The following is a 12,208-nucleotide window of genomic DNA, read 5'->3' as shown; positions in this document are numbered from 1 at the left end:
TGGTGGGCGCCTGTAATCCCAGCTACTGGGGAGGCTGAGGCAGGAGAATCTCTTGAACCCAGGAGGCAGAAGTTGCAGTGAGCCAAGATTGTGCCATTGTACTCCAGTGTGCACGACAAAACAAGATAATGTCTCAAAAAAAAAAAAAAAATTTTGAGACAGGGTCTCACGATGTTGCCCAGGTTGGTCTTGAACTCCTGGACTCAAGCAGTCCTCCTCCCAAAGTGCTCATATAGGTACCAGCCACCACGCCCAGCCCCAATACATTTTAACAAAATCTGGCTGCTGTGTTGATTGTGGGGAGTATGGGGGAAAACAGGGAGGTGATGGTGGCTCCAGCCAGAACAGGAGTAGTGGAGGTGATGAGATTCTGGATGTAGTTTGAAAGTAAAACGGACAAAACTTACCTATAGTTTGGTTTGAGTGCGAGGAAAAAGAGTCAGGCATAACTAAGGTTTCTGCCCAGATCTGTACAAGTCTGGAAATCAGGAGAGAGACCCAAGCTGGACATAGGCAATTTGGAACTCTCTGGCTGTATATATGGTATTTCAGCCTATTGACTGAACGAAGTCAGTGTAGATGGAAAAGAGGTCCCAGGACCAAGCCCTAGGCCTTCCAACTTGAGCAGTCAGGGACTTGTGACAAGCAAGCTAAAGGAGACTCAGAAGGAACGCCCAGAGACTTAGGGGGAAACCGGGAGAGGGTGGTGACCTGGGGCCAAGAGAAGAGCGTGTCTGAGATGTGAGGGCTGACAGCTGTTTCGGCCTTACTGACAGCCGGGTCAATGGAGGGTTGATCATTTGGAGGTCAGTGGTGACGATGTTGAGCTGCCGCAGTGGAGTGGTGGGGTCACAGGAAAGGAAGAATAGACAGCTGTTCAGGAGTTTTGCTGTAAGAGGATCAGATAAGTGGGGCAGGAATTGAAGATGGTTGTGGGGTCAACAGGGGAGAGAATTGCTGGAGCCACGTCTTGAAGAAGGTGAGAGGGGAGGGACTCTTGTGCTCAGGCGAAACACAGGCAGTTCATCTGGAGCCAGAGGCGAGTTCTATTTTGGTTTCTCCAGTCCTCAGGGCAGTTTTTCCTGGAACTAAGCACACCTTCCGTGTAAGGGCAAATTGGGCATCCCAGGAAATACCGCCTTAACCAGGGACCTTCCCGGACCCTCCCTCAGGCTTAGCACTTATGCTGAATTGAGATACCTCAAGTTTCTTCGAACCTAAGAATTAAGAAGGGGCCGGGCGCAGTTGCTCACATGGGTTGCTCACACCGGTAATCCAAGCACCTTGGGAGGCCGATGAGGGTAGATCACCTGAGGTCAGTAATTCTTTTTTTTTTTTTGACACAGAGTCTCGCCCTGTCACCCAGGCTAGAGTGCAGTGAAGCGATCGTGGCTCACTGCAACCTCCACCTCCCAGGTTCCAGCGATTCTTCTGCCTCAGCCTCCCGAGTAGCCAGGACCACAGGCGTGTGCTCCCACGCCCAGCTAATTTTTGTAGTTTTTAGTAGAGACGGGGTTTCACCATGTTGGCCAGACTGATCTTGAACTCCTGACCTCGTGATCCACCCGCCTCGGCCTCCCAAATTGCTGGGATTACAGGCGTGAGCCACCTCGCCCAGTCGAGGTCAGGAGTTCTGAGACCAGCCTGGCCAACATGGTGAAAACCCGTCTCTACTAAAAATACAAAAATTAGTCGGACAAGGTGGCACGCACCTATAATCTCAGCTACTCTGGAGGCTGAGGCACGAGAATCACTTGAGCCTGGGAGGCGGAGGTTGCAGTGAGCTGAGATTGCACAACTGCACTCCAGCCTCCTGGGTGACAGAGGGAAACTTTGTCTCAAAAAAGAAAATAGAGACAGGAGTCTTGCTATGTTGCTCAGGCAGGTCTCAAACTCCTGGCCTCGAGCAGTCCTCCCACCTGGGCCTCCAGAGTGCTGGGATTACAGGTGTGAGGCACCATGTCTGGCCTCAAATGTTTTGGGTTTTTTTTTTTTTTTTTTTTTTTTTTTGAGACGGAGTCTCGCTGTTATTGTCCAGGCTGGAGTGGAATGGTGCCATCTCGGCTCACTGCAACCTCCGCCTCCCCGGTTCCAGCAATTCTGCCTCGGCCTCCCGAGTAGCTGAGATTACAGGCACCCACCACCATGCCCAGCCAATTTTTGTATTTTTAGTAGAGATGGGGTTTCACCATGTTGGCCAGGATGGTCTCAAACTCCTGACCGCAGGTGATCCACCCACCTCAGCCTCCCAAAGTGCTGGGATTACAGCAGACAGTACTAGAAGCCAGGCTATTTATTTCTTCGGTCTTACCTCCTGTACCCCATTTATAGCTTCTGGGGAAATAAGCAGGAATCAGGATTCATTCCAGATATTATTCCTTTCTCAGGTGTCCAGACTGGACTGGTGCAGAATTTGGGGACCAGTGCCTAAGGGAAGAGCTGGGCTGGGGAACCTTTGCAAAGAGAAGTTGAGAGCAGTGACAGTAAGAGGGAGGATGGTTAGCTTTCAGGAAGAACTTCCTGTTAAAAGTTACTAATAGTGGCCGGGCATGGTGGCTCATGTCTGTAATCCCAGCACTTTGGGAGGCCGAGGCGGGCAGATCATGAGGTCAGGAGTTCGAGACCAGCCTAACCAACATGGTGAAACCCAGTCTCTGCTAAAAATAAAAAAATTAACTGGGCATGGTGACTTGAACCTGTAATCCCAGCTACTCAGTAGGCTGAGGCAGGAGAACTGCTTGAACCCGGGAGGCAGAGGTTGCAGTGAGCCGAGATCACGCCACTGCACTCCAGCCTGAGCAACAGAGCGAGACTCCATCTCAAAAAAAAAGAAAGTTACTAATATCAGGGCTAGGCATGGTGGCTCACACCTGTAATCCTAGCACCTTGGGATTACAGTTGCCCAGGAGTTCGCAACCTGCCTGAGCAACATGGCAAAATCCCCTCTTCACTAAAAATACAAAAATTACCCAGGCATGGTGGCACGTGCCTGGAGTTCCAGCTACTTGAGAGGCTGAGGCAGGAGGATCGCTTGAGCCCAGAAGGTTGAGGCTGCAATGAGCTGTGATGGCACCACTGCACTCCAGCCTGGGCAATGAGAGTGAGACCCTGCCTGAATGCCTGAATGGATGAATGGATGAATGTTAATAATATCAGCTAAAGTCTGTTGCGCACTCAGCATGAGCCCCGCAGTGTTCTAAGTGTTCTCTTTGAATTGTGTCCTTTGATCCTCACAAGACGCTAGCGGGGAGCGACTGCTATTTTCCCCATATTACAAATGAGGATACGCAGGCAGAGAAATGAAGTGAGTACTCAAAGAATCACTGCCAACAAATGGCGGGGGTGACATGGGGAGCCCTGGCCATCATGCTCAGTGCCACGAATGGGGCCCCAGGAGCAGGGAAGCTGTGAGTGAGGCCCTCCCGCCCTGCTGTCTCCTCAGGTGACACCTCTGTCCTGGCGGGTGTGTACGGTCCGGCCGAGGTGAAGGTCAGCAAAGAGATCTTCAACAAGGCCACACTCGAAGTGATCCTGAGGCCGAAGATCGGGCTGCCTGGTAATTGGGCCCTGCTGAACCTCTGAATAGTGCCCAGTTTGTCATAACCGGCCCCCAGCTCTTCCCTACCAGCTGCCCCGAGTCTCCACTCCCCGCTTTGGTCCCCACTCAGCTGTTTCTGTCTTTAACTCTCTGCCCTGTATCTCATCTTCTGTTGCTTCTCTCTCTGCCTCTAATTTCTCCCTCCTTCTTTCTCCCTCTCTCTGCCTCCACTCATTCATTCCATTAACCTGTTTTTCTTTTCATTTATTTATTTATTTATTTATTTATTTTGAGATGGTGTCTCACTCTGTCACCCAGGCTGGAGTGCAGTGGCGCGATCTTGGCTAACCGCAACCTCTGCCTCCTGGGTTCAAGCAATTCCCCTGCCTCAACCTCTCGAGTTGAGGTGGGCACGCCACCATGCCCACTAATTTTTTGTATTTTTTTAATAGAGATGGGGTTTCACCATGTTGGCTAGGATGGTCTTGATCTTCTGACCTCGTGATCCGCCCACCTTGGCCTCCCAAAGTGCTGGGATTACAGGCATAAGCCACTGCGCTTAGCCATTTTTTAAAAATTTTAATTTCATATTTTTAAGACGGAGTCTCCCTCTGTTGCCCAGGCTGGAGTGCAGTGGCTTGATCTCGGCTCACTGCAACCTCCGCCTCCCAGGTTCAAGCAATTCTCCTGTCTCAGCCTCCCGAGTAGCTGGAATTACAGGCGTTAGCCGTCACGCCTGGCTAATTTTTGTATTTTTAGTAGAGACAACGTTTCACCATGTTGGTCAGGGTGGTGTCAAACTCCTGACCTCAAGTGATCCACCCGCCTCATCCTCCCAAAGTGTTGGGATTACAGACATGAGCCCCTGTGCCTGGCCCATTAACCTGTTTTTCCACCCTTTTACCCTCATATCCTTCAATCCCCACTGGCTGGGCCTACTAGGGTGGGAGTGGGCGTGGGTAGCAGCATAGACATGGAACTCCCAGGTCTTCTTCCCCTGGATGGTTCCTTTGGTGGATGCTGGAGGTAGCAGGGGTCGGTGGACAGCAGTCAGGCCTTGCCTTCTTCCTACTGGAATCTTCCATCATCCCAGGTACCTGCACCATCCCAGGCTGAGACTGTGGGCCCTTTCCAGGGGTTTGGGTGGGGCGTATGGAGGAAGGTGAGCCACATGAAGGGGAAGACCCTGACAACCGCTCTTCAATTTCCCCAGGTGTTGCAGAGAAGAGCCGGGAGCGGCTGATCAGGAACACGTGCGAGGCGGTGGTCCTGGGCACATTGCACCCCCGCACCTCCATCACTGTGGTGCTGCAGGTTGTCAGCGATGCTGGCTCTGTATCCTTTCTCCCAGGCCTCCTCCTCCAGGAAGTCTCCTGATTGCTTCCCTTCTGGTGGCTATATATATGCTGTCTGCTAGCCAGAAAAACTTCAAACACTTAACAGGTACCAGCTCACTGAAGAAGGAGAGCAAACACCCTGGGTGCTTACTTATGTGGCAGGCACTGTTCTGTGTGCCTTACACACATTAACTCATTTAATATAGCACATGCCCTTAATGATCCCCATGGAAGTGGCAAAGCCAAGACTTAGACCCAGACCGTCTAGTTCTAGAGCCCAAGGACCCTGGCAGATGAGTGTTCTTATGTTCGCATGTTTTAGGTGACAAAACTGAGGCCCAGAGAGGGGAAGGGGCTTGCCCAAGGTCACACAGCTGGAAGGCCGCACAGGCGGGACTCAAGCCCAGGCCCGTCTGACTCCAGAGCCTGTGCCAATCACTTTTGTGTTTTTGGTTTTTTCTTTGTTTGTTTGTTTTTGAGACAGGCTCACTCTGTCGCCCAGGCTGGAGTGCAGTGGTGCAGTGTCAGCTTACTGCAACCTCTGCCTCCCGGGCTCAAGCGATTCCCATGCTTTAGCCTCCTGAGTAGCTGGAGTTACAGGTGCCCGCCATCACAGCAGGCTAATTTTTGTATTTTTAGTAGAGATGGGGTTTTGCCGTGTTGACCAGCCTGGTCTCGAACTCCTGACCTCAAGTGATCAGCCCACCTTGGCCGTCCAAAGTGCTGGGATTACAGGCGTGAGCTACTGTGCCCGGCTGGCAATCACTTCTACTCGGCACCTCAGTGGATTTCAGGCCCTCAGTGCTGGGGGCGCCCTGAGCAGACAGCGGCTGAGTCAGAAGCTTGGCCTTGAAAGATCTCCCTGTCTGAGGTGAGGGAGGTTGAGGTTGAGGACCAGAATTAGGCACTGTAGAAGGCTTTACTGGAACATGACCCTGAACTGGATAGACATTTTATGGATGGGCAGAGAGAGAAAGTATTGTGACCCCATTTTACAGAAGGGGAAAGTAAAGCCCAGAGGAAGTGGTGGAGGATCAGCAGCAGAACTGGAACCGGCTGACTCTAAAGCTGTGGCCTTTGTGTGGCCTGCTCCGCCTGGAGAAGACACACATGGAAACTGAGGCAGAGCCAGCTGACTCCCAACCTGTGCTGTCTTTCCACTTTGAGCTCCCTGCAGGCAGCAGCGCGATGGCTCTTCCTCCATTGCCCTGCCAGCTCTGTCACCGCAGAGTGGCTGCTACCCAAGTTTTGAGCCTGGCTTTGCCAGTGCCTCCCCCACGTGACTTTGGAAGGTTTCTTCCCTTCTCTGACCCTACTTGCCAACAAATGTGTGGTACGTACTTCAGTACATACCTGTTGAATATTATATTCCCCGTCTAACAGATGAGGAGATTGAGACTCTAAGTCATTTGTTCAAAGTCACACAGCTGAGAGAGCAAAACTGGGTCTGGAACCCAGGGCTACTTGATCCCCAGACCACTTTTAAGCACTCTTGCCATACTGCCCTTCTGTGACCGATTAGTGATGTCTGCCACAGGCATCAGCCTGGTCGGGGGAGGCATGGATCTGCTCTGCTGGCCAGGCCTACAGTAGAAACTTCTTAGGCTGGGCACAGTGGCTCATGCCTGTAATCCCAGCACTTTGGGAGGCCGAGGCAGGTGGATCACCTGAGGTCAGGAGTTTGAGACCAGCCTGGCCAACATGGTGATACCCCGTCTCTACTAAGAATACAAAGATTAGCCGGGTGTGGTGGTACATGCCTGTAATCCCAGCTACTCAGGGGGCTGAGGCAGAAGAATCGCTTGAACCCGGGAGGTGGAGATTGCAGTGAGCTGAGATCACACCATTGCACTGCAGGCTGGGCAACAAGAGCAAAACTCCATCTCCAAAAAAAAAAAAAAAAAAAAGAAACTTAACCATTGCCTGTGGTGCTCAGCTCCTGGCCTGTTGTCTGAATGCCGCCTGCATGGCATTGGTGGATGCAGGTGTGCCCATGCGGGCTCTCTTCTGTGGGGTCACCTGCGCCCTAGACTCTGATGGGACTCTCGTACTGGATCCTACATCCAAGCAAGAAAAGGTAGGTGTGAAGATTGGGGTGGCTGAAGGGCAGAGGCCAGACAGCTCCCCCTCCCTTCCTCCAGGCCTCACTTCTCTGCAGATAATAGGCTCATGCCACCTCGATCCCACTTAGCAAGGGCTGCTCTTATCGTCGTGGTTCATTTAGCAGCAAGTGCTAGAAACCCAGCTCAAACTTGCTTAATTAGAAAGGAAATGTGGGGCCGGGTGCGGTGGCTCACACCTGTAATCCCAGCACTTTGGAAGGCCGAGGTGGGCAGATCATCTGAGATCAGGAGTTCAAGACCAGCCTGACCAACATGGAGAAACCCCGTCTCTACTAAAAATACAAAATTAGCCAGGTGTGGTGTGGTGGTGCATGCCTGTAATCTCAGCTACTCAGGAGTCTGAGGCAGGAGAATCACCTGCATCCGGGAGGTGGAGGTTGTGGTGAGCCAAGATCGCGCCATTGCACTCCGGCCTGGGCAACAAGAGTGAAACTCCATCTCAAAATATAAATAAATAAACTAGAAAGGAAATGTATGTCCGGGTGTGGTGGCTTACACCTGTAATCCCAGCATTTTGGGAGTCTGAGGCGGGAGATCACCTGAGGCCAGGAGTTCGAGACCAGCCTGGCCGACATGGCGAAACCCCATCTCTACTAAAAATACAAAGGTTGGCTTGGCATGGTGGCACGTGCCTGTAATCCCAGCTACTCGGGAGGCTGAGGCATGAGAATCACTTGAACCCAAAGGGTGGAGGTTGCAGTGAGCTAAGATCGCGCCACTTCACTCCAGCCTGGGTGAAAGAGTGAAACTCCATCTCAAAAAAAAAATAAAACCAGGACATTAAACAGCATCAGGATGTCCTTGCTTCACTTCTCATCCCTGCCTTTCTCTCCACGTCAGCTTCATTCTCTCGGCCAGCATCTCTCCTGAGGCTGGGACTGACCCCTTACGTTCCATTTCCATCTTAAGAGGCTCAAAAGCAAACAAGAAGACAAGAGAGCTTTCCTCGTCGGCTCAGGTGCAGTGTCCTAAGCTCAGGTTATTCTGAGTTTTCTGCCCAGTGCTATAATGGTCCCCTCCAGTCAAGAAGACAGAAACCACTTGGAGAGTTTCAGATGGAGGGAGTTAAATGCAGGGACTTTGTAACAACAGTGTTGGAGGAGCTAGAGGAGGAAAAAGGAACCAGGAGTGACACCCAAAGATGAGAAACCCCTCCCAGACCTGGGCTGAACCTGCGAGCCAGCTCCTGCTCTGTCATGTTGGAGACATCATCTCAATTGGTTCTGCATGCACATAGCATGTCCTGCCTCTGCCCTGGCCACTGAGGTCCAGAACCCACCCCACCTCCATGGCTGTCACACAGCCACGGCCATCAGCGCCTGCCATTGTCAGTGAGGACCAGGGTGCTGCTCTTCTTCCATTCTCCCACCTCATTACTGCTGGAAACTAGCTGGTAAGGGAGTCTGGGACATACAGCTTGCTGGCTTCCAGCCCCTGTGGGGCAGAGCATGGAAGGGTGACTGGGAGGCCGAGAGGCACCAGATAAGTGAGTGGCACTGTGGCTAGCCCCTTGGGGCAGGAATACTAAGCTTGAAAGCCCCTGTCAGAACCGCGTGGTTGGAATAAGGGGCATGGAGTACAGTTCTACAAAGGAAAGGCAGAGGGCTATACCCGGGGAAATAGGGAAGGAGTGGTGTAGACAAAAAATGACTGCGCTTCATGCTTGATAGGTGAGCACCTGGCTGTGGAAAGGGAGAGGCCTGGAGGCCAAGGGTCCGGAGTCCCCTCAGTGGGACTGGCTGCAGGTGTGTGGTGGGAAGCGGGGTGTTGAGACAGGGTCTCACTGTCGCCCATGCTGGAGTGTAGTACGATCACAGCTCACTGAAGCTTCAAACTCCTGGGCTCAAGCAGTCCTCCCACCTCTGCCTCCTGAGTAGCTGGGAACTCAGACATGCACCCCCATGTCCAGCTACTTTTTTTTTTTGTTTTCTTTGTTTTTGTTTGTGTTTTTGTTTTTTGTTTTGTTTTGTTTTTTAAGAGATGGGGTCTTCCTCTTTTGCCCATACTAGTCTTGAATTCCTGGCCTCAATCAGTGTCCTGCCTCGGCCTTCCAAAGTGCTGAGAGTATTGTCATGAGCCACTGTGCCTGGCCAAAGCACTGGCTGAGATTTTATCTGGGGGGAAGGTCCTAGGTCCCCCTCCACCTTCTACCCCTTGTACCTAGGAGGCCCGGGCAGTCCTGACCTTTGCCCTGGACAGCGTGGAACGGAAGCTGCTGATGTCCAGCACCAAGGGGCTCTACTCGGACTCTGAGGTACCAGCATGGGGATGAGGCGAAAAGCCAGAACCTTCCTTCCCACTGATATACGGTCTTGTCCCAACTCTGCCCTGGATTCTGAGAGGCCTCAGGAGAGCCTCTTACATTTCTTCTTGTAAAAAAGAGGGAGTTTTCAAACTTCATGGTCCCAGAAACCTTTGCGGAAATGTTTAAGGGAAGCCCAATTTATGAGACAGGCAAAAAGAGGATGAGCTCTGTTTGAAGTCAGAAGAGGGCCTGTGATGGTCCCCCAGCTCCCAGCTCAGAGTGGTGAGCCACGGGAATTCTGGGTCTCAGGCTAAGAGACAGAGCCTGGAAACTCTTGGACCAGACTGTCTGCAAAAGCATGTCCAACCTGGACTTCAGGAATCTAGGAATACATGGCAGTGAAGACTGGGAGTCTCTTGATTCCGTGGCTCTTAGATTATTTAGGCTCAAGGGGCCCATGGCTGTAAAATCCCAAGACCACTCCAATTCTGTGCACTCTCCAATTCCATAGCTCTGCGAAGCTGGGGCCTCCAAGGTCTGAGGATACCTGATTGGTCTGAGTCCTGTTGCTGTCAGAATCTGATCTTAAAGCCCTTCGCCCTTTTCCTGATCTCTAAAAAACAGCTCATGAAATGGGAAATAATCCCTCACCACCTGCCTCACTTGGGGGCGGGGGAGTGATGGGAGGTTAAGGGAGTCAGGTGGGGTCAGCAGAAACTCCTGGGTCAACTAAGTCACGTGTGCATGCAGGGCTCAGCCCCCAGCACTGACCGGTCTCTCCCGCACAGCTCCAGCAGTGCCTGGCTGCGGCCCAGGCCGCTTCGCAACACGTCTTCCGCTTCTACCGGGAATCGCTGCAGAGGCGTTACTCCAAGAGCTGAGGCAAGCTGGGGCAAAGGGCCGCTCCCACTGCCTCCACCCACTCACCCCCTGTAGCCTGAAGCAAACCAGCAGCCCAGCCTTGCCTCTCTGTCCTGTGGGCTCCTGTGAGCCTGCAGCTCTGTAACCACAGGGCTCCTGTGGGGAGGCCTTGGCCTGTGACAGCCCCCAGCAAGGATAACATTCAGAGGAGCTCACATTTATGGAATAGATGAGTCAATAAATTAATTCACTTTAACAAATGTCTGTTGAGCACCCATTGTGTGCAGGCCCTGCTAGTGAGATCCCAGAGGAGCAGGGAGCTAAACTGGAATTTGTCAGATGGTAGTAAATCTATAACAAAGTAAAAAGCAGGGAACAGGAGTTTGGGAGAGTCCCTTTATGGAGGGCAAATTCAGTACCTCAGGCATCAGTGCCTCCACAGAGCAGGGCACCTCAGAGGGGCCCTGAAGGAGGAAAGGGCATGAGCTCTTGGTTAACGTGGGGAAGGAGCCCCCAGGGACTGGGGACCAGCTTGGTGAACAGGGTGGCCAGAGCCAGTGAGCAAGAGCAGGAGAGCAGATGGGGCTGCGGGGAACGGGCAAGCATGCAGGTGGGACCTTGTAAGCCATGGGGGGAATCTCACCCACTAACCCTGTGAGATGGGGCTGTTGTTACAGTCTCTGTCTTGTTTTGTTTTGTTTTGCGACGGAATCTCGTTCTGTTGCCCAGGCTAGAGTGCAGTGGGGTGATCTCGGCTCACTGCAACCTCCGCCTCCCAGGTTCAAGTGATTCTCCTGCCTCAGCCTCCTGAGTAGCTGGGATTACAGGCGCATGCCACCACACCCGGCTCATTTTTGTATTTTTAGTAGAGACGGGGTTTCTCCATGTTGGTCAGGCTGATCTCTAACTCCCGACCTCAGGTGATCTGCCCACCTCTGCCTCCCAAAGTGCTGGGATTACAGGCATGAGCCGTCGTGCCTGGCCTAATTTTTGTATTTTTAGTAGAGATGTGGTTTCACCATGTTTGCCAGGCTGGTCTCGAAATCCTGACCTCAGGTGATTTGCCTGCCTGGGCTGCCCAAAGTGCTGGGATTACAGATGTGAGCCACTCTGCCCAGCCTAATTTTTGTATTTTTAGTAGAGACGGGGCCAAACCCTGCCTGGAGTTGGAGGCAGTCCCATTCAAACCAAATGGCCTGCGATAGGGAAATGGATGCATCCTTAAGGAAACATGGAAGTGTTGGCACCTGGACAGGGAAAACACATCTGCCACAAGCACTTAGCAAAGGCACATAGGAAGTGCTCACTAAGCACACTAAGAGGGGCTAGATATTATCAAGCAACAAAGGTCAGGCTCGGTGGCTCACGCCTGTAATCCCAGCACTTTGGGAGGCTGAGGTTGGTGGATCACCTGAGGTCAGGAGTTCGAGACCAACCTGACCAACATGGTGAAAATCCATCTCTACTAAAAAATACAAAAATCAGCCAGGTGCGGTGGTGCGCGCCTGTAATCCCAGCTACTCAGGAGGCTGAGGCAGGAGAATCGCTTAAACCAGAAGGCGGAGGTTGCAGTGAGCCAAGATTGCGCCATTACACTCCAGCCTGGCAACAGAGCAAGACTCCGTCCCAAAAAAAAATTAAAAATACAAAAAATTAGCCAGGCATTGTGGCACACGCCTGTGGTCCCAGCTCCTTGGGAGGCTGAGGTGGGAGGATCACTTGAGCCTGGAAGGTTGAGGCTGCAGTGAGCCAAGATCGTGCCACTGCACTCCAATCTGGGTGACAGAGGGAGATCCTGTCTCAAAAAAATAAAAAAAAAAAAGCTCAGAGGGAGACAGCAACAGCAGTCATTTCCATATATGATGCCTTTAATCCTCACTACAGCCCGAGATGTGCAGAAAGTCCCATTTTACAGAGGAGAAAAAATGAGGCTTCAAGAGAAGTCACTTGGGCCAAGCTTACATAGCTAACAGGTAGAGGAGTAAGGGCTTGGAACTCAGCTCTCTCCAGTTCTCTGCTAACCACCAATATTGGAATGAGAACATCCTGCTGTTTAGAAACCGGCAGGCATGGCCGCTCATGCCTGTAATCTCAGCTTTGGGAG

At 52.1% G+C, this 12,208-nt stretch overlaps 1 protein-coding gene across 4 annotated transcripts in view; it reads left to right on the top strand.

The window, feature by feature from the left end:
- Window positions 1–12,208, top strand: part of EXOSC5 (exosome component 5) — a 31,176-nt gene that overhangs the window by 994 nt on the left and 17,974 nt on the right. For 2 of the 4 annotated variants that reach the window (XR_013410724.1, XR_013410722.1), the window contains exons 2-4: window positions 3,443–3,556; window positions 4,752–4,873; window positions 6,812–7,163. Coding sequence is in view for 1 of the 4 variants with exons in the window: in XM_015124026.3 (XP_014979512.2) it covers window positions 3,443–3,556; window positions 4,752–4,873; window positions 6,812–6,952; window positions 9,163–9,252; window positions 10,032–10,124 (560 nt within the window). In the remaining 3 variants the exon portion in view is untranslated. Of the gene's footprint in view, window positions 1–3,442; window positions 3,557–4,751; window positions 4,874–6,811; window positions 7,336–9,162; window positions 9,253–10,031; window positions 10,365–12,208 lie in introns of those variants that run through there. The other 2 variants (XM_015124026.3, XR_013410723.1) reach the window with 2 other exon arrangements.

This window comes from Macaca mulatta, chromosome 19 (genome assembly GCF_049350105.2).
Source record: "Macaca mulatta isolate MMU2019108-1 chromosome 19, T2T-MMU8v2.0, whole genome shotgun sequence".
NCBI lineage: Eukaryota > Metazoa > Chordata > Mammalia > Primates > Cercopithecidae > Macaca > Macaca mulatta.
This window is presented reverse-complemented; position numbering and strand designations above follow the sequence as displayed.